General features: G+C 46.5%; 2 protein-coding genes across 3 annotated transcripts in view; one reads left to right on the top strand and one right to left on the bottom strand.

Moving 5' to 3' along the window:
* cenpp (centromere protein P) overlaps window positions 1–27,316 on the bottom strand; it is a 228,831-nt gene that overhangs the window by 121,275 nt on the left and 80,240 nt on the right. The gene's annotated exons all lie outside the window — the stretch shown is intronic.
* ogna (osteoglycin, paralog a) lies at window positions 5,542–25,355 on the top strand. The gene is given in 6 exon segments (XM_065004579.1): window positions 5,542–5,872; window positions 15,409–15,514; window positions 17,411–17,590; window positions 21,526–21,728; window positions 23,543–23,635; window positions 24,336–25,355. Coding segments are annotated over 6 exon segments (879 nt in total). The 5' UTR covers window positions 5,542–5,746; the 3' UTR covers window positions 24,507–25,355.

Here is a 27,316-nt window from a genome sequence, read left to right on the forward strand (position 1 = left end):
AACGGGAAGCACAACTGCGAGCTGCCCAGGGACACGAGCCTACCAGACGAGCTAAATTACTTCTATGCTTGCTTCGATGCAAGCAAACACTGAAGCATGCATGAGAGCATCAGCTGTTCTGGAAGACTGTATGACAGGTCAACATTCACAAGGCCGCAGGGCCCGACGGATTACCAGGACGTGTACTCCGAGCGTGCGCTGACCAACCGGCAAATGTCTTCACTGACATTTTCAACCTGTCCCTGATTGAGTCTATAATACCAACATGTTTCAAGCAGACCACCATAGTCCCTGTGTCCAAGAACACCTGCCTAAATGACTACCTACCGACACATCTGTAGCCATGAAGTGCATTGAAAGGCTGGTCATGGCTTGCACTAACAGGTGTTGTATTCGGCATATGTGACAAATATAAATTGATTTCATTTGCTCGACTGAGCTTGCCTGTCAGTTCGGGGCAAATAGAATGGTCCCAAAACTGCAAACCCATCTGACAACCCCATGCAGACTAGAGAAAACACTCAAATTATTTGAAGGAATTCAAATAGTACTTGAACCCAGGTCTGGTCTGCTTTAAAATGTTCTCCATATCGCCCCGTCTCCTGTCCCAGCAGTGAAATACCACCCTGATAGAGAAAAGGTATGACAGAAAATGGTATTTTTCCACTTTATTGACAAACTTCCCAGCATAGTGAATATTTACAGGTCCTTCATAAGTGCTACCACACTTCTAACAGCACTTCCTCAGTTTCACTCCCCTTGTTTCCATTCCTCTAATGTTTATTTCTGGGGCCCCCATTTCCTTCTTGTCTTGAGGTGCAGAGAGGAGGAGTGTGTCTGTGTGTCTGTATTTCGCATGTTTTCCATTTGAAAATAAAAAGAGAGCCGCACACTCTAGGAGCTCAGATGCAAACATGTAATTACCAACGTTTCGACAGCCAAGCTGTCTTCATCAGGGTATAATGCATGTTTTCCATTTTCCATTTTTTTGCTTTTAAACCTTAAAACTTCACTGCGACAAAGCGGTTTTGTTTATAACAGGGGGGGGTCTGTCTTTTTATTTGATTTAAACCTTTCTGGTGTCAATAACAATGCACAGGATTCACAGAACAGATCCAGAGAGGATACTGTATATCTTGCCAGATACAACTCTGGGGAAGTAGTCCTAGTACATCCATCTACCTTCCAGGTTTCGGCAGCTGGATACAGCTCAGCAGTGACACTATAGGGCTCTGTAGGATCACATAGGGCTCCTAGGAGGGGACTCTGTTAAAACTCCTCTCCTAGGAGGGGACTCTACTAAAACTCCTCTCCTAGGAGGGGACTCTACTAAAACTCCTCTCCTAGGAGGGGACTCTACTAAAACTCCTCTCCTAGGAGGGGACTCTACTAAAACTCCTCTCCTAGGAGGGGACTCTACTAAAACTCCTCTCCTAGGAGGGGACTCTACTAAAACTCCTCTCCTAGGAGGGGACTCTACTAAAACTCCTCTCCTAGGAGGGGGAAAACTCCTCTCCTAGGAGGACTCTAGGAGGGGACTAAAACTCCTCTCCTAGGAGGGACTCTAAAACTCCTCTCCTAGGAGGGGACTCTACTAAAACTCCTCTCCTAGGAGGGGACTCTGTTAAAACTCCTCTCCTAGGAGGGGACTCTGTTAAAACTCCTCTCCTAGGAGGGGACTCTGTTAAAACTCCTCTCCTAGGAGGGGACTCTACTAAAACTCCTCTCCTAGGAGGGGACTCTACTAAAACTCCTCTCCTAGGAGGGGACTCTACTAAAACTCCTCTCCTAGGAGGGGACTCTACTAAAACTCCTCTCCTAGGAGGGGACTCTACTAAAACTCCTCTCCTAGGAGGGGACTCTACTAAAACTCTCCTAGGAGGGGACTCCTAAAACTCCTCTCCTAGGAGGGGACTCTACTAAAACTCCTCTCCTAGGAGGGGACTCTACTAAAACTCCTCTCCTAGGAGGGGACTCTACTAAAACTCCTCTCCTAGGAGGTGACTCTACTAAAACTCTAGGAGGACTCTACTAAAACTCCTCTCTTAGGAGGTGACTCTACTAAAACTCCTCTCCTAGGAGGTGACTCTACTAAAACTCCTCTCCTAGGAGGGGACTCTACTAAAACTCCTCTCCTAGGAGGGGACTCTACTAAAACTCCTCTCCTAGGAGGGGACTACTAAAACTCCTCTACTCTGTGGAGACACATACTGTTAAACTTAAGGAGACTTGAGCCAGTGTTTATTGTAGTCATTGGCATTTTGTTTCCTCCTCTCTACTGCAAATTTCCTGTTATGGAAGTGACCTGCCTGACAATACCCTCGCTGCCCTCCCATTCGCTGCCTGACAATACCCTCGCTGCCCTCCCATTCGCTGCCTGACAAAACCCTCGCTGCCCTCCCATTCGCTGCCTGACAAAACCCTCGCTGCCTTCCCATTCGCTGCCTGACAATACCCTCGCTGCCCTCCCACTCGCTGCCTGACAAAACCCTCGCTGCCCTCCCATTCGCTGCCTGACAAAACACTCGCTGCCCTCCCATTCGCTGCCTGGGGAATGAATACAATGACAGTAGCCTATAGGGCTCTGGTCAAAAGTTTTTATTTTACCTTTATTTAACTAGGTAAGACAGTTAAGAACAAATTCTTATTTTCAATGATGGCCTAGGAACAGTGCCTGTTCAGAACGACAGATTTTTACCTTGTCAGCTCGGGGATTCGATCTTGCAACCTTTCGGTTACAAGTCCAACGCTCTAACCACTAAGCTACCTGCCGCCCAGTAGTGGACTATACAGGGAATATGTTTCCCTGTATAGTGAGTATCAGAGTATCAAAGCCAATGATGAATTTTCAAAACTCTGGGTTTTACCCACGCGAGTTCTGACTTTGACCCACACACATCGGTTTCTGGGACCAATCTACTCAGATCCAGACTCATTGCAGAGGAGAAACTAACGTCCGTGGGCGTGGCGTTTGGCCGGAGCAGGGAGTCTGGGGAGCCAGGTGAAGTGTTCACCTGCTGGCTCCAGAAACACCAATAGTCTATTGCTTTACACAGCTCTCACATTTACTAGGACACTTTGGGTAAATAAAACGGCTTGTCACAACAGCATTATTACATCCAATATCAAATCTATACCATTACTTCATTGCTAGGCCAATGAAGTATTCTTTTTTTAAATTTTTATTTATTTAAATGTATTATTTTTCTCCCCAAATATCGTGATTACGATCTTGTCTCATCGCTGAAACTCCCCAACGGACTGAGGAGAGGCAAAGGTCAAGTCATGCGTCCGCCACACGAAACATGACCCGCCAAACCGCGCTTCTTAAACAGACGCCCGCTTAACCCGGAAACCAGCCGGGAGCCACCCGGGAACCAGCCGGAAACCAGCCGGGAACCACCCGGAAACCAGCCGGGAACCACCCGGAAACCAGCCGGGAACCACCCGGAAACCACCCGGGAACCAGCCGGAAACCACCCGGGAACCAGCCGGAAACCAGCCGGGAACCACCCGGAAACCAGCCGGAAACCAGCCGGGAACCAGCCGGAAACCAGCCGGGAACCAGCCGGGAACCACCCGGGAACCAGCCGGGAACCAGCCGGGAACCACCCGGAAACCAGCCGGAAACCACCCGGAAACCAGCCGGAAACCACCCGGGAACCAGCCGGGAACCAGCCGGAAACCACCCGGGAACCAGCCGGGAACCAGCCGGGAACCAGCCGGGAACCAGCCGGGAACCAGCCGGGTCCTCCAGGCTGTAGTGACGCCACAACACAGCGATGCAGTGCCTCAGACCGAGGCTAATGAATTATTCTAAGGGGGGGGGAATACTAGCTTCATCACTTTCTAAAAACTGTGAGATCCTTCCAATTCTAATCTCATAAATCCATTTTGTAAGGAAAATAAGGTGCAGTTTCTAATAAGATAATGTCCCATTACTCAGACCAGAACTGGGAACCGACCAGACTTGAAAAAGACAACCGAAAAAACAGCTTGTAACGCTAAATAAATCAGTTATTACTGAAGGTGCCACACACACACACACACACACACACACACACACACTCTCTCTCACACAAACACAAACACACACACACACACACACACACACTACCAAGACCACCACAGACTCACATTCCACTCAACTAAATACTGGTGGTTATCAGCCAGAACTCCAGTGTTTCACAGTAAAAGTGATTAAGCTTTTTGAGCATTGTAATGCTGCATATTTTCCTGCTTTGGACTCCAGGCCTAATATGTGTAGAGAGCACCACCAGACTAGCAGCAGAGAGCACCACCAGACTAGCAGCAGAGAGCACCACCAGACTAGCAGCAGAGAGCACCACCAGACTAGCAGCAGAGAGCACCACCAGACTAGCAGCAGAGAGCACCACCAGACTAGCAGCAGAGAGCACCACCAGACTAGCATCAGAGAGCACCACCAGACTAGCATCAGAGAGTACCACCAGACTAGCATCAGAGAGCACCACCAGACTAGCAGCAGAGAGCACCACCAGACTAGCAGCAGAGAGCACCACCAGACTAGCAGCAGAGAGCACCACCAGACTAGCAGCAGAGAGCACCACCAGACTAGCAGCAGAGAGCACCACCAGACTAGCAGCAGAGAGCACCACCAGACTAGCAGCAGAGAGCACCACCAGACTAGCAGCAGAGAGCACCACCAGACTAGCAGCAGAGAGCACCACCAAACTAGCAGCAGAGAGCATCACCAGACTAGCAGCAGAGAGCACCACCAAACTAGCAGCAGAGAGCACCACCAGACTAGCAGCAGAGAGCACCACCAGACTAGCATCAGCAGCAGAGAGCAACACCAGACTAGCAGCAGCAGAGCACCATCAGACTAGCAGCAGCAGAGAGAGCACCACCAGACTAGCAGCAGCAGAGCACCACCAGACTAGCAGCAGAGAGCACCACCAGACTAGCAGCAGCAGAGAGCACCATCAGACTAGCAGCAGAGAGCACCATCAGACTAGCAGCAGCAGCAGAGAGCACCACCAGACTAGCAGCAGAGAGCACCACCAGACTAGCATCAGAGAGCACCACCAGACTAGCAGCAGAGAGCACCACCAGACTAGCAACAGCAGAGAGCACCACCAGACTAGCAACAGCAGAGAGCACCACCAGACTAGCAGCAGCAGAGCACCACCAGACTAGCAGCAGAGAGCACCACCAGACTAGCAGCAGCAGAGAGCACCATCAGACTAGCAGCAGCAGCAGAGAGCACCACCAGACTAGCAGCAGAGAGCACCACCAGACTAGCAGCAGAGAGCACCACCAGACTAGCAGCAGAGAGCACCACCAGACTAGCAGCAGAGAGCACCACCAGACTAGCATCAGAGAGCACCACCAGACTAGCAGCAGAGAGCACCACCAGACTAGCAGCAGAGAGCACCACCAGACTAGCAGCAGAGAGCACCACCAGACTAGCAGCAGAGAGCACCACCAGACTAGCAGCAGCAGCAGCGTGGAGAAGAGGTTTCTCTGAATTGGCAACCAAAGAGTTAAAGTCTGTTCCATAAACTCTCCCGTGCTTCAAGAATCGCCTGGAAGCTACTTGTGCAGGCTTTAAATACTGATTTGACAGATCACATTTTACACACAACCTGCCACTGAGAAAATAGCCCACGACTACTACCACCACCACCACCACCACCACCACTACTACTACTACTACTACTAGCCCCAGCAGCTCCTGGTGTGTTCAAACGCACACAGGGACACGATGGGAACTCTGAGAGTGTTATTCCTCTTGTCCTTTATATCGTCACCGTGGGTGCTCTGCTCAACTGGGAAACAACAGGATGTACTGCTGAATAGAGAAGCTAATCTGGAAGCCAAGAGGTCTAAGGTAGGCTATAAACTGACTTGATCACATTGTATTTTCTACTATTGATTAATGACTAACTATAGTAAGTCAATAGTAAATAGGTTAATGATAAGTTATAATTCTTATACACTCAAATATAGTTTGCTCGTAGTTTGATTAAATCAAGTCATTTCAAACATCTTGCATGGTTATAGCTGGGATTTATTTAATAATATTATTCTTTAATAAGATGTCATTCTTATTTTTCTTATGATACAATTTAATTGATAAATGTTATTTTCAATATATCTTTAAATCGGTGTAACTAGAGGCAAATAATGTAACTAGAGGCAAACAAACCCAATTTCCTTAAAAACATTTGTGATTTATACTTTGAATATTATTAATCCACTTCCCCTTTGAACATCCTTCTTCTTCTTCTTCTTCTTCTTCTTCTTCTTTTATGCAAACGTTGTTTTATTAATTTCACTTGTAAACAACTGATCTACACCAAGACTTGAGTACATTACATGAGTTGGTCAGTGGCATTTCATTGTTCCACCTTTTTAATTCATATTCTTACAAGCAGAAATCATTTTGATACCTTTTCTTCCACTTATTTGAGAAATCAAACCATTGTCCCATTTCATTGGAAGCATTTCCCATTGGGAAGGAGCCAGCGCGTTGGCCCAGTCTAATTCCTCTCTCTCCCCCCAGTCTAACAGCTGGGCTGTCGGTCTGCCCAGAGCTCCAGACACAGTGAGTCCAGACACAGTGATTATGATTAGTCAGCACAGTAAGGGGCAGGACTGCCGCTGTCAGGAGGCTCCACTGCTCTAGTACAATGGAGGTTCCAGTCTGAAGAACTCACATCCAAACAGCAGCCCCGGTCTGGCTGCCAAGGGGCCCCGCTCCTCCTGTTGCCAAGGGGCCCCGCTCCTCCTGTTGCCAAGGGGCCCCGCTCCTCCTGTTGCCAAGGGGCCCCGCTCCTCCTGTTGCCAAGGGGCCCCGCTCCTCCTGTTGCCAAGGGGCCCCGCTCCTCCTGTTGCCAAGGGGCCCCGCTCCTCTTGTTGCCAAGGGGCCCCACTCCTCCTGTTGCCAAGGGGCCGAATCTTAGGGCTCACCCAGAAAACAGTTAACGTTCCTGGAATGTTCAAATAAAATACCTTATTTTGATCCCCATTAGCGACCGCTAGTCTTAATGGGGTCTGACAAATAATGGAAAAACACAGACAAAATACTGGACCATTTACATTTAAAAACATGAACAGGTAGTGTGTGTACATCTATCAGTTCCACATACATGTCAGTACAGACACACAACCAGTAGGTCACATGTCAGTACAGACACACAACAACCAGTAGGTCACATGTCAGTACATACACACAACCAGTAGGTCACATGTCAGTACATACAACCAGTAGGTAACATGTCAGTACATACAACCAGTAGATAACATGTCAGTACATACAACCAGTAGGTCACATGTCAGTACATACAACCAGTAGGTCACATGTCAGTACATACAACCAGTAGGTAACATGTCAGTACATACAACCAGTAGGTCACATGTCAGTACATACAACCAGTAGGTCACATGTCAGTACACACAACCAGTAGGTCACATGTCAGTACATACACACAACCAGTAGGTCACATGTCAGTACATACACACAACCAGTAGGTCACATGTCAGTACATACACACAACCAGTAGGTCACATGTCAGTACACACAACCAGTAGGTCACATGTCAGTACACACAACCAGTAGGTCACATGTCTGTACACACAACCAGTAGGTCACAGGTCAGTACACACAACCAGTAGGTCACATGTCAGTACAGACAACCAGGTCACATGTCAGTACAGACACACAACAACCAGTAGGTCACATGTCAGTACACACACACAACCAGTAGGTCACATGTCAGTACACACAACCAGTAGGTCACATGTCAGTACACACAACCAGTAGGTCACATGTCAGTACACACAACCAGTAGGTCACATGGGGGAGAGGTGTTGTGCCGTGAGGTGTTGCTTTATTGGTTGTTTTGAAACCAGACATGCTGTTCACTTGCGCTATATAAACAAATCGACAGGTAGCCTAGTGGTTAGAGTGTAGGGACGACAGGTAGCCTAGTGGTTAGAGTGTAGGGACGACAGGTAGCCTAGTGGTTAGAGTGTAGGGACGGCAGGTAGCCTAGTGGTTAGAGTGTAGGGACGGCAGGTAGCCTAGTGGTTAGAGTGTAGGGACGGCAGGTAGCCTAGTGGTTAGAGTGTAGGGACGACAGGTAGCCTAGTGGTTAGAGTGTAGGGACGGCAGGTAGCCTAGTGGTTAGAGTGTAGGGGGGCAGGTAGCCTAGTGGTTAGAGTGTAGGGACGACAGGTAGCCTAGTGGTTAGAGTGTAGGGACGGCAGGTAGCCTAGTGGTTAGAGGTAGCCTAGCCTAGTGGTTAGAGTGTAGGGACGACAGGTAGGCAGGTAGCCTAGTGGTTAGAGTGTAGGGACGACAGGTAGCCTAGTGGTTAGAGTGTAGGGACGGCAGGTAGCCTAGTGGTTAGAGGTAGCCTAGTGGGGACGTAGAGGCAGGTAGCCTAGTGGTTAGAGTGTAGAGGTGGCAGGTAGCCTAGTGGTTAGAGTGTAGGGTGGCAGGTAGCCTAGTGGTTAGAGGTGGCAGGGTAGCCTAGTGGTTAGGGTAGACAGGTAGCCTAGTGGTTAGAGTGTAGAGGTGGCAGGTAGCCTAGTGGTTAGAGTGTAGGGACGACAGGTAGCCTAGTAGTTAGAGCGTAGAGGTGGCAGGTAGCCTAGTAGTTAGAGTGTAGGGACGACAGGTAGCCTAGTGGTTAGAGTGTAGAGGTGGCAGGTAGCCTAGTGGTTAGAGTGTAGGGACGACAGGTAGCCTAGTGGTTAGAGTGTAGGTGACGGCAGGTAGCCTAGTGGTTAGAGTGTAGGGACGGCAGGTAGCCTACTGGTTAGAGTGTAGAGGTGGCAGGTAGCCTAGTGGTTAGAGTGTAGAGGTGGCAGGTAGCCTAGTGGTTAGAGTGTAGAGGTGGCAGGTAGCCTAGTGGTTAGAGTGTAGAGGTGGCAGGTAGCCTAGTGGTTAGAGTGTAGGGACGGCAGGTAGCCTAGTGGTTAGAGTGTAGAGGTGGCAGGTAGCCTAGTGGTTAGAGTGTAGGGACGGCAGGTAGCCTAGTGGTTAGAGTGTAGGGACGGCAGGTAGCCTAGTAGTTAGAGCGTTGGGCCAGTAACCGAAAGGTCGCTGGATCCCCGAGGTTAAAATCAGTCGGTCTGCCCCTGAACGTTGTAAAGAAGAATTTGTTCTTAACTGACTTGCCTAGTTAAATAAAAAGGTTAAATAAAAAGGTTAAATAAAAAGGTTAAATAAAAAGGTTAAATAAAAACGAAAAATATAATTATGAGGGGAGTTCCATGCACTCATGGCTCTGCAAAATACTGTACACTTCCTTCTCGACCTGGAGACAGTGAAAAGAACCCTGGTCTAAAGAAAGTGAGAAGACCCCCGGTCTAAAGACAGTGAGAAGACCCCCGGTCTAAAGACAGTGAGAAGACCCCCGGTCTAAAGACAGTGAAAAGACCCCCGGTCTAAAGACAGTGAGAAGACCCCCGGTCTAAAGACAGTGAGAAGACCCCCGGTCTAAAGACAGTGAAAAGACCCCCGGTCTAAAGAAAGTGAAAAGACCCCTGGTCTAAAGAAAGTGAGAAGACCCCTGGTCTAAAGACAGTGAGAAGACCCCTGGTCTAAAGACAGTGAGAAGACCCCTGGTCTAAAGACAGTGAGAAGACCCCTGGTCTAAAGACAGTGAAAAGACCCCCAGCTCAAAGTCTGTTAATTTGTTTAGAGGCAAATAGCTTTGTATTTGGTCAAACACCATTTTTTCCCCAACAGTTTGCTAAGAGCTGGCAGCAAGCTGATAGGTCTGCTGTTACAACCAATAAAGGATGCTGTACCACTCTTGGGTAGCGGAGTGACTTTGGCTTCCCTCCAGGCCTGAGGACAAAGACTTTCCTTTAGGCTCAGATTAAAGATATGACAGATGGGAGTGGCTATAGAGTCAGCCACCATCCTCAGTAGTTTTCCATCTAAGTTGTCAATGCCAGGAGGTTTGTCATTATTGATCGATAACAATCATTTTTCCACCTCTCCCACAGTGTTTGTTCTTGGCATTTCCTCTACCAATGAAGTAATCATAAAGACAATTGGCAACATCAAATGCTTCTGTGATGAATAAGCCATCTGATTGGATGAAAGATGGGGGAGTTGAATTTGTCTTTCTGCCCAATAATTTCATTTAATTAAAGTACTTACGTTTTTTTCATTCCATCATTCTTTTATATCATTGATCTTAGCTTCATAATACAGTTTCTTATTCTTTTTGTTGAGTTTGGTCACATCATTTCTCAATTTGCAGTAAGTCAGCCAATCAGATGTGCAGCCAGATTGATTAGCCACTCATTTTGCTCCATCTCTTTCAGCCATACAGTTTTTCAATTCCTCATCGATCCCATGGAGCCTTAACAGCTCCAACAGTCCGTTTTTCAATTCCTCATCGATCCCATGGAGCCTTAACAGCTCCAACAGTCCGTTTTTCAATTCCTCATCGATCCCATGGAGCCTTAACAGCTCCAACAGTCCGTTTTTCAATTCCTCATCGATCCCATGGAGCCTTAACAGTTCCAACAGTCCGTTTTTCAATTCCTCATCGATCCAATTTGTTCCTGTAGTGTTTTGTAAACACCCTGGCAGGTTGATTAATACCCTGAACCAAATTACAGGCACTGGATACAGTGAGAAGCTTCCTCTTGAGCGGACAGCTTGATGAAAACCAGTCAATATTCAGGTCCCCAAGAAAGTAGACCTCTCTGTTTACATCACATACATTTATCAAGCATTTCACACATATTATTTAGATACTGACTGTTAGCACTTGGTGGCCTATAGCAACACCCCAAAATAAAGCTTTAGATGTGCCAAGTGAACCTCCAACCACAACACTTCAATATCACTTAACATGAGATCTGCTCGAAGCATTACAGGGACATGGCTCTGAATATATACAGTAACACCTCCCCTATAAACATTACAGGGGATATGGCTCTGAATATATACAGCAACACCTCCCCTATAAACATTACAGGGACATGGCTCTGAATATATACAGTAACACCTCCCCTATAAACATTACAGGGACATGGCTCTGAATATATACAGTAACACCTCCCCTATAAACATTACAGGGATATGGCTCTGAATATATACAGTAACACCTCCCCTATAAACATTACAGGGACATGGCTCTGAATATATACAGTAACACCTCCCCTATAAACATTACAGGGACATGGCTCTGAATATATACAGTAACACCTCCCCTATAAACATTACAGGGATATGGCTCTGAATATATACAGTAACACCTCCCCTATAAACATTACAGGGACATGGCTCTGAATATATACAGTAACACCTCCCTATAAACATTACAGGGATATGGCTCTGAATATATACAGTAACACCTCCCCTATAAACATTACAGGGACATGGCTCTGAATATATACAGTAACACCTCCCCTATAAACATTACAGGGACATGGCTCTGAATATATACAGTAACACCTCCCCTATAAACATTACAGGGGATATGGCTCTGAATATATACAGTAACACCTCCCCTATAAACATTACAGGGATATGGCTCTGAATATATACAGTAACACCTCCCCTATAAACATTACAGGGATATGGCTCTGAATATATACAGTAACACCTCCCCTATAAACATTACAGGGACATGGCTCTGAATATATACAGCAACACCTCCCCTATAAGCATTACAGGGATATGGCTCTGAATATATACAGCAACACCTCCCCATAAACATTACAGGGATATGGCTCTGAATATATACAGCAACACCTCCCCCATAAGCATTCCTGTCTCTTCTATAGATGTTATATCCTTGTATTGCTACTGCTGTATCATACAATTAAATATCTAAGTGAGTCAGAAATGGCTAATATATGAAAGTTATCTGATGTTAGCAAGTTATTGATTTTGTGAACCTTATTTCTTTAAGGCTTCATATATTAATATGGGCTATTTTCAGCCCTTTCCTGTGTAGCTTATTAATTATCAAAGATAATATGGACATAATATGGAAAAGAGCAAACAAAGCAAGAGGGGAAAAATGGACATCATTCAGCAGTCCCATTAATCAGTGTGCTGCGAGGGTGAAGCTACAAATGGGAACGTTCCAATAGAGGACAACGGAGGTTCCAGTCTAGATAACTCCTATCTGCCACCAAGAGGCCAAAAATGTTGCGTTGAATGAACCATGCCAATCTGAGTGAACCGTGCCAATCTGAGTGAACCGTGCCAATCTGAGTGAACCGTGCCAATCGGAGTGAACCGTGTTAATCGGAGTGAACCGTGCCAATCGGAGTGAACCGTGCCAATCGGAGTGAACCGTGCCAATCGGAGTGAACCGTGTTAATCGTGCCAATCTGAGTGAACCGTGTTAATCGTGCCAATCTGAGTGAACCGTGCCAATCGGAGTGAACCGTGCCAATCGGAGTGAACCGTGCCAATCGGAGTGAACCGTGCCAATCGGAGTGAACCGTGCCAATCGGTGTGAACCGTGCCAATCGGAGTGAACCGTGTTAATCGGAGTGAACCGTGCCAATCGGAGTGAACCGTGCCAATCAGAGTGAACCGTGCCAATCAGAGTGAACCGTGCCAATCTGAGTGAACCGTGCCAATCTGAGTGAACCGTGCCAATCGGAGTGAACCGTGCCAATCGGAGTGAACCCTGCCAATCGGAGTGAACCGTGCCAATCAGAGTGAACCGTGCCAATCAGAGTGAACCGTGTCAATCGGAGTGAACCGTGCCAATCAGAGTGAACCGTGCCAATCAGAGTGAACCGTGTCAATCGGAGTGAACCGTGCCAATCAGAGTGAACCGTGCCAATCAGAGTGAACCGTGCCAATCAGAGTGAACCGTGCCAATCAGAGTGAACCGTGTCAATCTTGCCAACCTGACATATTTTTGCCAAAAGAGGATCACGATGGAAATAAGCCTTTGCGTATTATTTTGGTTTTAGCCTCAATCATTTGTAAATGTATGTAATGTTGTCTCCAACTGAAGAGGTCTATTACTTATAATCCTTAAATACATTAAAAACATTCCTACAACGTTAGGTAACGTTCCAACACAGTCCCAATGGAGCAGAACTGGCGTTCCAGTCCAGAGAACTCCCATACAAACAGCTCCCCCGGTGTCTGTCTACCAAGGGACCATCCTTCTCATCCTGCCAAGGGGCCATCCTTCTCATCCTGCCAAGGGACCATCCTTCTCATCCTGCCAAGGGACCATCCTTCTCATCCTGCCAAGGGACCATCCTTCTCATCCTGCCAAGGGACCATCCTTCTCATCCTGCCAAGGGACCATCCTTCTCATCCTGCCAAGGGACCATCCTTCTCATCCTGCCAAGGGACCATCCTTCTCATCCTGCCAAGGGACCATCCTTCTCATCCTGCCAAGGGACCATCCTTCTCATCCTGCCAGGGGCCATCCTTCTCATATTGCCAAGGGGCCATCCTTCTCATCCTACCAAGGGGCCATCCTTCTCCTCCTACCAAGGGGCCATCCTTCTCCTCCTACCAAGGGACCATCCTTCTCCTCCTGCCAAGGGACCATCCTTCTAAGGGGCCATCCCATCCTCCATTCTCATCCTGCCAAGGGACCATCCTTCTCATCCTGCCAAGGGGCCATCCTTCTCATCCTGCCAAGGGGCCATCCTTCTCATCCTGCCAAGGGGCCATCCTTCTCATCCTGCCAAGGGGCCATCCTTCTCATCCTGCCAAGGGGCCAAAAGCTCAGGTTTTGAATGTTCTGTGAACATTATGTACGCTTACATTCCAAGGCTCTAACAGAACAGAATAGAACTGAGGTTGAATCCAGTCTGAAGAGCTCCCATCCAAACAGCAGCCCTGGTTCTGTAGCCAATGGGCTAAAGCTCAGGGACCACCAAGCAAACACAACATTCTTTGAATATTCCTATAATGGTTAGGTAACGTTCCAAAGCATAAGCAGAGCGGAGGTCGGTTCCAGTCTGAAGAACTCCTATCCAAACAGCAGACCTGCTACAGCTGCCATGGGGTCAGGGCTCAGAGCCTGGAGAAGTAGGGGAGTAATTATTTGAGTAGGCAGTTGAACACCTGGAAAGGCGTGACTGCTGCCTGCTACACTCTGCTGGGCTCCACACCAGTTGACAACCAGTGGCTACATAGTTCAAGGTTCAACAGATCTCAAGGACATGGGGGAAGGAGTCCTTATTTTACGAGGCAGCGGCCAGACACCCGAAGAGCAGGGTTCAAAATACACAACTTCTCTTTCGGGTCCCTGACATCGAAATATTTGATATTTAAAATTCTCACAAGGGTCATAACCATGCTAACAAAAGCTGCCAGATTACTGGAGAAGATGGGAGATTATATGACATTGCTCTCCCAAATTACAAAACAAGGGATGAGACAAACAGTTTGAATAACTGCCTTGTCTTCACGGGTTAGTCTACGTGTTGCAAAATGTACCATATGAACTGAAAATTGCGTTGCACCGTGTTTACTGCCCAAAGCCTGGTTTCTCAAAAACATTTTAAGACCAAGTTCTTCCTTAGAACATTCGTAGGAGCACTGTTAAATCTCCAAGCTGTTTCCTAAAAAAACATTTTTTTTCCTTAACTTTGCACTTGAAAAAACGCTCGTAAAAATCGATCGCAAGTGGTCTGAGGCTCGTAATCTAACGAGCCTCAGACCACTTGTAAGAACAACGAAGTGTATCGTTAATATACCTCCCGCGTCACGTTTATACAAAAGAAGATCTGTTAAACCTAGAATCAACATGGTTTATCCGTCTCTCTGTGACGGCGTAAACGTTAAACAAAAAATAAAATATCTAGTGTTAATCCTAACAGTGTGACTCTACAGTGTTAATCCTAACAGTGTGACGCTACAGTGTGACGCTACAGTGTTAATCCTAACAGTGTGACTCTACAGTGTTAATCCTAACAGTGTGACTCTACAGTGTTAATCCTAACAGTGTGACGCTACAGTGTTAATCCTAACAGTGTGACGCTACAGTGTGACGCTACAGTGTTAATCCTAACAGTGTGACTCTACAGTGTGACGCTACAGTGTTAATCATAACAGTGTGACTCTACAGTGTGACGCTACAGTGTTAATCCTAACAGTGTGACTCTACAGTGTTAATCCTAACAGTGTGACTCTACAGTGTTAATCCTAACAGTGTGACGCTACAGTGTTAATCCTAACAGTGTGACGCTACAGTGTTAATCCTAACAGTGTGACTCTACAGTGTTAATCCTAACAGTGTGACTCTACAGTGTGACTCTACAGTGTTAATCCTAACAGTGTGTTAATCCTAACAGTGTTACTCTACAGTGTTAATCCTAACAGTGTGACTCTACAGTGTTAATCCTAACAGTGTGACTCTACAGTGTTAATCCTAACAGTGTGACTCTATCCTCCACTAGAGAGAGGCAGCAGTGTTGTGGCTGGGAGAGGACTATGATTCCAGCATGGTCTTCCTGGCTGCTGATGAACCAGACAACGGCCCAGCTGAGGGGGGTGACGCCTTGGGTAAGACAACAGTTCTACCTGCCTCTTCTTCCCGGTCTCTCACTGCCTCCCTCCCTGACTCCTCTCCTCCCTCCCCGACTCTCACTGCCTCCTCTCCTACCCTCCCTCTCTGCCTCTCACTGCCTCCTCTCCTACCCTCCCTCCCACTTCTAACTCTCCTAACCTCCCTCCCTGCCTCTCACTACTACCTCTCCCCGCCTCCCTACCGCTCTCTGCCTCCCCTCCTCCCCTGCCCCCTCTCCTACCCTTCTTCACTCCCTCCCTGTCTCCTCTCCTACCCTCCTTTCCTGCCTCCTCTCCTATCCTCCTTCCCCTCCTACCCTCCCTGCCTCCTCTCCTCCTTCCCTGCCTTCTCTCCTACCTCTCCCTGCCTCCTCCCCTCCCTCCTTGCCTCTTCTCCTCCCCTCCTTCCCTCCCTGCCTCCTCTCCTACCCTCCTTCCCTCCCTGCCTCCTCTCCTACCCTCCCCTCCTTCCCTGCCTCCTCTCCTACCCTCCTTGCCTCCTCTCCTACCTCTCACTGCCTCTTCTCCTACCCTCCTACCCTACCTCTTCTCCTACCCTCCTTCCCTACCTCTCCCTGCCTCCTCTCCTTCCCTCCCTCCCTGCCTCCTCTTCAGTGTCCTAGTATATTTAACCCAGTTCTGCTCAGGACCATGTTGTCTACTCTATACAGCAGGCAGCAGCTGAGCTTTTTAAAAGCATTACTTAGAGGAGAGAAACCTTGGCTATATCCTCCATTATAGTAACAGAGGCCCCTATGATATCTGGGCTACCAGGAATTGGCTTCTAGAGCCATGATATCTGGGCCACCAGGACTTGGCTTCTAGAGCCATGATATTTGGGCTACCAGGACTTGGCTTCTAGAGCCATGATATCTGGGCTACCAAGACTTGGCTTCTAGAGCCATGATATCTGGGCTACCAGGACTTGGCTTCTAGAGCCATGATATCTGGGCTACCAGGACTTGGCTTCTAGAGCCATGATATCTGGGCTACCAGGACTTGGCTTCTAGAGCCATGATATCTGGGCTACCAGGACTTGGCTTCTAGAGCCATGATATCTGGGCTACCAGGACTTGGCTTCTAGAGCCATGATATCTGGGCTACCAGGACTTGGCTTCTAGAGCCATGATATCTGGGCTACCAGGACTTAGCTTCTAGAGCCATGATATCTGGGCTACCAGGACTTGGCTTCTAGAGCCATGATATCTGGGCTACCAGGACTTGGCTTCTAGAGCCATGATATCTGGGCTACCAGGACTTGGCTTCTAGAGCCATGATATCTGGGCTACCAGGACTTGGCTTCTAGAGCCATGATATCTGGGCTACCAAGACTTGGCTTCTAGAGCCATGATATCTGGGCTACCAGGACTTGGCTTCTAGAGCCATGATATCTGGGCTACCAGGACTTGGCTTCTAGAGCCATGATATCTGGGCTACCAGGACTTGGCTTCTAGAGCCATGATATCTGGGCTACCAGGACTTGGCTTCTAGAGCCATGATATCTGGGCTACCAGGACTTGGCTTCTAGAGCCATGATATCTGGGCTACCAGGACTTGGCTTCTAGAGCCATGATATCTGGGCTACCAGGACTTGGCTTCTAGAGCCATGATATCTGGGCTACCAGGACTTGGCTTCTAGAGCCATGATATCTGGGCTACCAGGACTTGGCTTCTAGAGTAGCATTGACCACGTTGTTAAACTAACACACCATACATGTGGACAGTTTAGACAACCATAGCCAGTGCTATTGTAAATGAATAAATCATTTCAGAAGTATTCTATAAAAAGAGAGAAAGATAATATGGTGCCTTACTTATAGGCTTGAGGCTATAAGGCTTGAGACATCTAAATAAAAATCAAATAAACAATTAAAATGAATTCTGTGTCTCCAGAGCTGCCCACATGCCTGCTGTGTGTGTGTCTGACCGGCTCTGTGTACTGTGAGGAAGTTGTTCCTGAGATGACTGCTGTGCCCACCCTGCCCAAGGAGACTGCCTACCCGCGTTGTTATAACAAGATCAAGAAGATCACCATGTAAACAGTTTAGACAACCATAGGTTCTCCAGATATCGGTAGGGGGATGAAATCCAATAAACATGGGTTCTCCAGATATTCTAGGGGGATGAACATCCAGGGAAATATGGGTTCTCCAGATATCGGTAGGGGGATATAGGGGGCTTGGGTTCTCCAGATATCTAGGGGGATAAAAATCAAATAAACTTGGGTTAAAATATCGGTAGGGGGATGAACATCCAGGAAACTTGGGTTCTCCAGATATCGGTAGGGGGATGAACATCCTGGAAACTGTGAGGGGGGAAGTTGTTCTCCAGATACTGGGGGATGAACATGCCCAGGAAACTTGGGTTCTCCAGATATCGCTATAGGGGGATGAACAAGATCCAGGGAAACTTGGGTTCTCCAGATATCGGTAGGGGGGATGAACATCCAGGGAAACTTGGGTTCTCCAGATATCGGTAGGGGGGATGAACATCCAGGGAAACTTGGGTTCTCCAGATATCGGTAGGGGGATGAACATCCAGGGAAACTTGGGTTCTCCAGATATCGGTAGGGGGATGAACATCCAGGGAAACTTGGGTTCTCCAGATATCGGTAGGGGGGATGAACATCCAGGGAAACTTGGGTTCTCCAGATATCGGTAGGGGGATGAACATCCAGGGAAACTTGGGTTCTCCAGATATCGGTAGGGGGGGATGAACATCCAGGGGGATGGAAACTTGGGTTCTCCAGATATCGGTAGGGGGATGAACATCCAGGGAAACTTGGGTTCTCCAGATATCGGTAGGGGGATGAACATCCAGGGAAACTTGGGTTCTCCAGATATCGGTAGGGGGATGAACATCCAGGGAAACTTGGGTTCTCCAGATATCGGTAGGGGGGTCCAGGGAAACTTGGGTTCTCCAGGGGGATGAACATCCAGGGAAACTTGGGTTCTCCAGATATCGGTAGGGGGATGAACATCCAGGGAAACTTGGGTTCTCCAGATATCGGTAGGGGGATGAACATCCAGGGAAACTTGGGTTCTCCAGATATCGGTAGGGGGGATGAACATCCAGGGAAACTTGGGTTCTCCAGATATCGGTAGGGGGATGAACATCCAGGAAACTTGGGTTCTCCAGATATCGGTAGGGGGATGAACATCCAGGGAAACTTGGGTTCTCCAGATATCGGTAGGGGGGATGAACATCCAGGGAAACTTGGGTTCTCCAGATATCGGTAGGGGGGGATGAACATCCAGGGAAACTTGGGTTCTCCAGATATCGGTAGGGGGATGAACATCCAGGAAACTTGGGTTCTCCAGATATCGGTAGGGGGATGAACATCCAGGGAAACTTGGGTTCTCCAGATATCGGTAGGGGGATGAACATCCAGGGAAACTTGGGTTCTCCAGATATCGGTAGGGGGATGAACATCCAGGGAAACTTGGGTTCTCCAGATATCGGTAGGGGGATGAACATCCAGGGAAACTTGGGTTCTCCAGATATCGGTAGGGGGATGAACATCCAGGAAACTTGGGTTCTCCAGATATCGGTAGGGGGGATGAACATCCAGGGAAACTTGGGTTCTCCAGATATCGGTAGGGGGATGAACATCCAGGGAAACTTGGGTTCTCCAGATATCGGTAGGGGGGATGAACATCCAGGGAAACGGTAGGGGGATGAACATGGGTTCTCCAGATATCGGTAGGGGGGATGAACATCCAGGAAACTTGGGTTCTCCAGATATCGGTAGGGGGATGAACATCCAGGGAAACTTGGGTTCTCCAGATATCGGTAGGGGGATGAACATCCAGGGAAACTTGGGTTCTCCAGATATCGGTAGGGGGATGAACATCCAGGGAAACTTGGGTTCTCCAGATATCGGTAGGGGGATGAACATCCAGGAAACTTGGGTTCTCCAGATATCGGTAGGGGGATGAACATCCAGGGAAACTTGGGTTCTCCAGATATCGGTAGGGGGATGAACATCCAGGGAAACTTGGGTTCTCCAGATATCGGTAGGGGGATGAACATCCAGGAAACTTGGGTTCTCCAGATATCGGTAGGGGGATGAACATCCAGGGAAACTTGGGTTCTCCAGATATCGGTAGGGGGATGAACATCCAGGGAAACTTGGGTTCTCCAGATATCGGTAGGGGGATGAACATCCAGGAAACTTGGGTTCTCCAGATATCGGTAGGGGGATGAACATCCAGGGAAACTTGGGTTCTCCAGATATCGGTAGGGGGATGAACATCCAGGGAAACTTGGGTTCTCCAGATATCGGTAGGGGGATGAACATCCAGGGAAACTTGGGTTCTCCAGATATCGGTAGGGGGGATGAACATCCAGGGAAACTTGGGTTCTCCAGATATCGGTAGGGGGGGGGATGAACATCCAGGGAAACTTGGGTTCTCCAGATATCGGTAGGGGGGGGATGAACATCCAGGGAAACTTGGGTTCTCCAGATATCGGTAGGGGGGGGATGAACATCAGGGAAACTTGGGTTCTCCAGATATCCCGGGTTAAATGATTCCTAGTTGATTCCTAATTTCCTGCCTGCTCATTACACCTTGAGAATCCAGATACCACTTCAACTGGGATAGAAACCTGGGATCTTTGGGAAAATGTACAGTACTTTGCTAGGTGATTCTGGCCTTCAGGTTTCCTTTGGCTTGCTGTCTTCTCAAACATTTTTCACACAGTCTCCCTAATACACTAGCTGGAAGACAACCATGTTAAGGAAAATTCATTCAGGAAATGAAGAAATAAAGATAAAAGATGGACATTTTCGGAGGGTCTGTAGACATATGGTGGATATATAAATGGTCCCTTTAGTTGGCTATATTAGTGGATGTTATGCGGGCCCCTCCAGACCCCCCTCCAGAACCCCCTCCAGGCCCGGCCCTCCACTGATATAAGTAAAAACACAGCTAGATTTAAAAGCTGATGAGATGTAATTTTTTTGGGGCAAACTCTTCCAGGTCTCCATCTTGTCTTGACATTTAGAACGCAGAATTTTAAAAGGCCTAACTGTCAGAAGGAAGACATTTAGAACGCAGAAGTTTAAAAGGCCTAACTGTCATTAGAACGCAGAAGTTTAAAAGGCCTAACTGTCAGAAGGAAGACGATTTAGAACACAGAAGTTTAAAAGGCCTAACTGTCAGAAGGAAGACGGTTTAGAACACAGAAGTTTAAAAGGCCTAACTGTCAGAAGGAAGACGGTTTAGAACGCAGAAGTTTAAAAGGCCTAACTGTCAGAAGGAAGACGGTTTAGAACGCAGAAGTTTAAAAGGCCTAACTGTCAGAAGGAAGACGGTTTAGAACGCACAAGTTTAAAAGGCCTAACTGTCAGAAGGAAGACGATTTAGAACACAGAAGTTTAAAAGGCCTAACTGTCAGAAGGAAGACGGTTTAGAACGCAGAAGTTTAAAAGGCCTAACTGTCAGAAGGAAGACGGTTTAGAACGCAGAAGTTTAAAAGGCCTAACTGTCAGAAGGAAGACGGTTTAGAACGCAGAAGTTTAAAAGGCCTAACTGTCATTAGAACGCAGAAGTTTAAAAGGCCTAACTGTCAGAAGGAAGACGGTTTAGAACACAGAAGTTTAAAAGGCCTAACTGTCAGAAGGAAGACGGTTTAGAACACAGAAGTTTAAAAGGCCTAACTGTCAGAAGGAAGACGGTTTAGAACACAGAAGTTTAAACGGCCTAACTGTCAGAAGGAAGACGGCCAAATCCTTCATGTGTCTGGCGTGTGGGCAGAACAAATCTAAATATTGCGTAACTCACTTGATCTATGAGAGCTCGGCCTATAGCTTAGTGTTGTGCTACAGAAAATAACAATACTGCAGTTTGTAGCCTCCAAAAGGGACAATTAAGTTCCAATTCATTATGACTCTGAAGAGAATCCACCTGACGTGGGTTTATTCTAAATATAGTTTGAGTAAAAATCAGATCTAACTTACATTATAATTCTAGGTTTTTTTGGGGGGGGGGATGTTTCTTCCTCAGTGACTCTGAAGAGAATCGACCTAACGGGGAACCTGATCTCGGAGATTGAGGAAGGAGCGTTCTCTAAGCTGACCCTGCTGGAGGAACTCAATTTGGCTGAGAACCAACTTGTCAAGCTACCCATGCTGCCCGTCAAGCTCACCACCTTCAACGCCAACCACAACCGGCTCAAAACCAAAGGGGTCAAGGCCAACGCCTTCAAGGTACAATGAAAGGACATGAAATACAAATAGATTCCTGGCTGCTTTAATTGAATGCATTTATTTCACCCCGATAGGTCTTCGTCAGGCTTGACAATGTTCAAAACATTGCGTGATAATGTCTATGTACCTTAGGTGCTTGACTGAGGCACATTCGGTGGCTGATTTGAGCTTTGCCAGGACAAACCCCCCCCCCCACCCCTTGGATTTCTTCACCTGTTTTTTGTATTACAGGTTGGGATTCAAATTCTGCGAATTGCCATTTTTTTGCCAACAATCTGCACAAAATACTCTGTAGTCAAAGTCTGAAGAAATATATATATATATTTTTAATATATATATAATTTATACAGTATATATATACACATATATATATATTTTTTTATATATATATAATTTATACAGTATATATATACACATATATATATATATTTTTATATATATATATAATTTATACAGTATATATATATATATAAAACATTTTATAACAAAAAACAGTGGCTGCATATGTACTCAGCTCCATGAGTCAATGGCATTGACTGCAGCTGTCTTCTTGGGTTAGTCTGGATTGTGACATATTTGACCATCATTCTTTTCACAATTCTTCCAAGCTCTTTCAAGATGATGGGGGATCATGGCTAGACGGTCTTGCCATAGATTTTCAAGCCGATTTAAGTCAAAACAAACTTGGCCAATCAGGAACATTCAACGTCTTCTGGGTAAGCAACTCCAGGGTAGATTTGGCCTAGTTGTTGGTTATTGTACCCCTGAAAGTTGAATTCCTCTCACAGACGCTGGTGTAAAGAAGACTGAAGCAGGTTTTCCTATAGGATTTTGGCTGTACTTAGCCCAATCTCATTTATTTTTATCCTGAAAAACTCCCTAGTCCTTGCCGATGGCAAGCATACCCATCCCATGATGCAGCCACCACCATGCTTGAAATTAAACAGGCAGTTACTCAGTGATGTGGAGGCTTTGCTTTTAGGCCAAAAAACGGTATTCCTTTGCTGTGTGTTTTTTTCCCAGTATACTTTAGTGCCTTGTTGCATGTTTTGGAATATTTCTTTCTGTGTATTTGTATCATTACTAAGTCATTATTGTGGAGTCACTACAATGTTGTTGATCCATCCTCAGTTCTCCCATCACAGCCATTGATTTGCAGCGGTTTTAAAATCCTCAAATGGCCTCATGGTGACCTCCCTGAGTGGTCACCTTCCTGTCCTGCAGCTCAGTTCAGAAGGTCGACGGTACCTTTGATGTTTCTAGGTGGTTTAACAATTATTAACTTGGCCGTGCTTAAATAGATATACAATGTCTGATCCACCCCCCCATCTACCAATCACTACCCTTCTTTATGAGGCTTTCGAAAAGCTTCCTGGTCTTTGTAGTTGAATCTGTGCTTGAAATTCACTACTTGACTGAGGGACCTTATAGATGTTGTATGTATGGTGGACAGAGGAAGGGTTAGTCATTCAAAAAAAAAAAATCAAGTCAACCCTACTATTTCACACAATGACTTCATGTCATTTATTATGATGTGATTTGTTAAGTCACATTTTTCTCCTGAACTAATTTAGGATTGTCTGAAAACTGAATACTTACTATATTTAGTTATCCATTTGTTATTTATTTTTAGAGAAGAAAAAAAATCCACATCCACTTCTCCCACTTTGACATTACAGAATATTTAGTGTAGATCGTTACAATTAAATCCATTTTAATCCCACTTTGTAACACAATAACGTGACGAAATCCACTTATACTTTTACAAGGCACTGTATGCTGTTTATTTTGGTGTCGTTGTTTCCACCATGCAGAAACTGGAGAAGCTGATCAACCTGTTTCTGGGAGACAATGCGCTGGAAGCTGTACCAGTGATCCCGCAGAGCGTTCGCATTGTCCATCTGCAGGTCGGTACCACGCAGCGATGACGGTCTTGACTTCTGCTTAACGAAATTGGGAGGAGTCCCTCTCTACTTACGTCCTCGTGATTTCGACGGGAATCCTCCGAAATGGGATTTCTGATAAACACGAGAACTTTGGGAAAGTTCCCAGAATTGTGCGACTCGAAACCCGACTGCGACTCCAACCCCGACTGCGACTCCAACCCCGACTGCGACTCAACCCCGACTGTGACTCCAATCCCGACTCCAACCCCGACTGCGACTCCAACCCCGACTGCGACTCCAACCCCGACTGCGACTCCAACCCCGACTGCGACTCCAACCCCGACTGCGACTCCAACCCCGACTGCGACTCCAACCCCGACTGCGACTCCAACCCCGACTGCGACTACAATCCCGACTGCGACTCCAACCCCGACCCCGACTCCAATCCCAACTCCAACCCAGACTGCGACTCCAACCCCGACTGCGACTCCAATCCCGACTGCGACTCCAATCCCGACTGCGACTCCAATCCCGACTGCGACTCCAATCCCGACTGCGACTCCAACCCAGACTGCGACTCCAACCCAGACTGCGACTCCAACCCCGACTGCGACTCCAATCCCGACAGCTTGACCCAAATAGTTTTTGCTGGCGCCATCGGAGGGTCATGAGAGTAATCATGATTCTAACTTTGGTCTTCCATCTTCTCTCTACCACACAGAACAACAACATCACGGATATCAGCTCCGAGACGTTCTGCAAGGGCAACAACACGTACTATATCAGACCCAACCTGATGGAGGTGAGGTTGGATGGGAACCCAGTGCTGCTGTCCAAGTACCCCGACAGCTTCACCTGCCTCAAGTCTCTCCCCGTCGGACAGTACCGCTAGACAGACTAAACTCCCTTGGAGGGGAAAAAAAGGTCTTCTGTTCTGACGTCATTGGGACCTCCTGGTTTCAATAGAAAGACTTCTACAGGGGCGTATAACAGTCAGAGGAAATGTTATTATGAACGTTGCGGATAGACAGCCATGTAGTGAATAGATCCAACACGATTCCTTATTCTACTTTGACAAAGACAAGACGAATCTACACCATTTTACATTCCATTTGTGAATGTTCTTCTGTAAAGTTGTGTCTTTCTCGGTCTCTTTCAGAAGACTAGCGGCTGGGATTGATGTGTTAGTAATCTCACTTTAGCAAGCTAGGCCAACGTTGACTACAAGGCTTTCAGCGGATCGCTTGTTTTCTGATTTATAAAAAAAGGTTATTTTACATTTTGTATTTGTTCAAGTTATGTTCCAAGACCAAATCAGCCAAGGGAAGACTTTGTAAGTTTGTAAAAAACCTTTTCTTTGGATGTTTGGTTTTGCGTTTGTGTTTGACTTTTTTTTTTTTTTTTAAACGTTGAGTCAAAGCTTTTGGCTTTCCTCCGAATTCTGTGAATTACTTTCATGTAAACTGGTTCCTAACTTAACAACTCAAGTAGAAGTTGATGAGAAAATATATATCTTTGAAATACGTATATAGTGATGTGAAACTAAATGTGCCTGTGCTCACAACATCGTAAGCTTTGAGATTAAAAATGGTCAAATGAGGAGATATTATTTTCTTTTGATATTATTTTCTTTTGATATTAAAAATGGTCAAATGAGAGGAGGTATTAAGTCCTTTCCTTTCAATCATAATGACTCATTTTAGGAATTGTTACTTATGTAAATAAACAAATATGATGTCGACTTTTTTTTCCTTTTTAGTGTGTAAGACCAGCTGATTTTAAAAATATTTTAATACAAATTAAATTAAACTCTGCTTTGACGTATCCATGAAAGTCAAAGAAACAACAACAAAACTAAAAAATATATATTTGTCAAAAATAAAACAACAAACTGTTAACTGCAAGAGAAGCAAATATCTACGGGTTTCAGCACATGTGGAGAAACTGGGTTAATGTTGTTCCTGCAGACCAGCCAACTTGGCAACACGACCGCTACATCCTCCAGTAGGAGAATGGTTTCCATATGCAGTTTGGATTTCAGATCTTTCATTAGAGTCCTTTACCATCTTGATATAAAACATGCTTGCAGATCTCTCTCTCACGCACACGCACACACACACATACGCACACGTACACACACACCCACACGCACACACACCCACACACTTCAAAATCATTAATCATCTACCAGCCAATATGGGAACAATCGTAAATGACCTGCCAGCCTACCAGCCAGAAGTGAAGGTAAATGACTGGATCCTACTGTGTAGGATTAGGATCAGACTATTTGGACAAAACATTAAGAACGCCTGCTCTTTCCATGACAGACTGACCAGGTGAAAGATATGATCCCCAAATGACTGGATCCTACTGTATAGGATTAGGATCAGACTATTTCACGTAGTAGTTATGGGACACTGAATGGACAAAACATTAAGAACGCCTGCTCTTTCCATGACAGACTGACCAGGTGAAAGATATGATCCCTTAATGGATGTCACTTGTTAAATCCACTTCAAAATCAGTGTAGATAAAGGGGAGGAGACCTGGTTAAAGGGGAGGAGACCTGGTTAAAGGGGAGGAGACCTGGTTAAAGGGGAGGAGACCTGGTTAAAGGGGAGGAGACCTGGTTAAAGAAGGATTTTTAAGCCTTGAGACAACTGAGACATGGATTGTGTGCCATTCAGAAGGTGAACGGGCAAGAGAACAACTTTAAGTGCCTTTGAACAGGGTGTGGTAGTAGGTGCCAGGGACACCGGTTTGTGTCAAGAACTGCAACGCTGCTGGGTTTTTTCACACTCAACAGTTTCCCGTGTGTATCAAGAATGGTCCACCACCCAAAGGACATCCAACCAACTTGACACAACTGTGGGAAGCACTGGATTCAACATGGGCCAGCATCCCTGTGGAACGCTTTGGACACCTTACAGAGTCCATCCCCAAGTGGGGTGGTTCAACTCAATATTAGGAAGGTGATTTAATATACACTCAGTGTATATACAAGTGATATAATGGGTATATTTGTATTCATTATGGATCCCAATTAGTTCCTGTCAAGGCAGCAGCTACTCTTCCTGGGGTTTATTATGGATCCTCATTAGTTCCTGCCAAGGCAGCAGCTACTCTTCCTGGGGTTTAATATGGATCCCCATTAGTTCCTGCCAAGGCAGCAGCTACTCTTCCTGGGGTTTATTATGGATTCCCATTAGTTCCTGTCAAGGCAGCAGCTACTCTTCCTGGGGTTTATTATGGATCCCCATTAGTGCCTGTCAAGGCAGCAGCTACTCTTCCTGGGGTTTATTATGTATCCCCATTAGTTCCTGGTGTCCAGCCAAATTAAGGCAGTTCATACAAATGTTAAAAACATTACAATAAATTGCCAACACACGGTGTGCCCTCAGGCCCCTACTCTACCACTACCACATATCTACAGTACTAAATCCATGTGTATGTGTGTGTATAGTGTGTACTCCGGGGAATTCCTGATTCTACCTGGATTTTGTTGGAGAGGCTTCCATGTTCTGTTAGACAGGTAACCCTTTATTTTGAGAGGCTTCCATTCTAGAACACCCTCTGTGTTCTGTTAGACAGGTAACCCTTTATTTTGAGAGGCTTCCATTCTAGAACACCCTCTGTGTTCTGTTAGACAGGTAACCCTTTATTTTGAGAGGCTTCCATTCTAGAACACCCTCTGTGTTCTGT

This window comes from Oncorhynchus nerka, linkage group LG2 (assembly GCF_034236695.1).
Source record: "Oncorhynchus nerka isolate Pitt River linkage group LG2, Oner_Uvic_2.0, whole genome shotgun sequence".
Lineage (NCBI taxonomy): Eukaryota > Metazoa > Chordata > Actinopteri > Salmoniformes > Salmonidae > Oncorhynchus > Oncorhynchus nerka.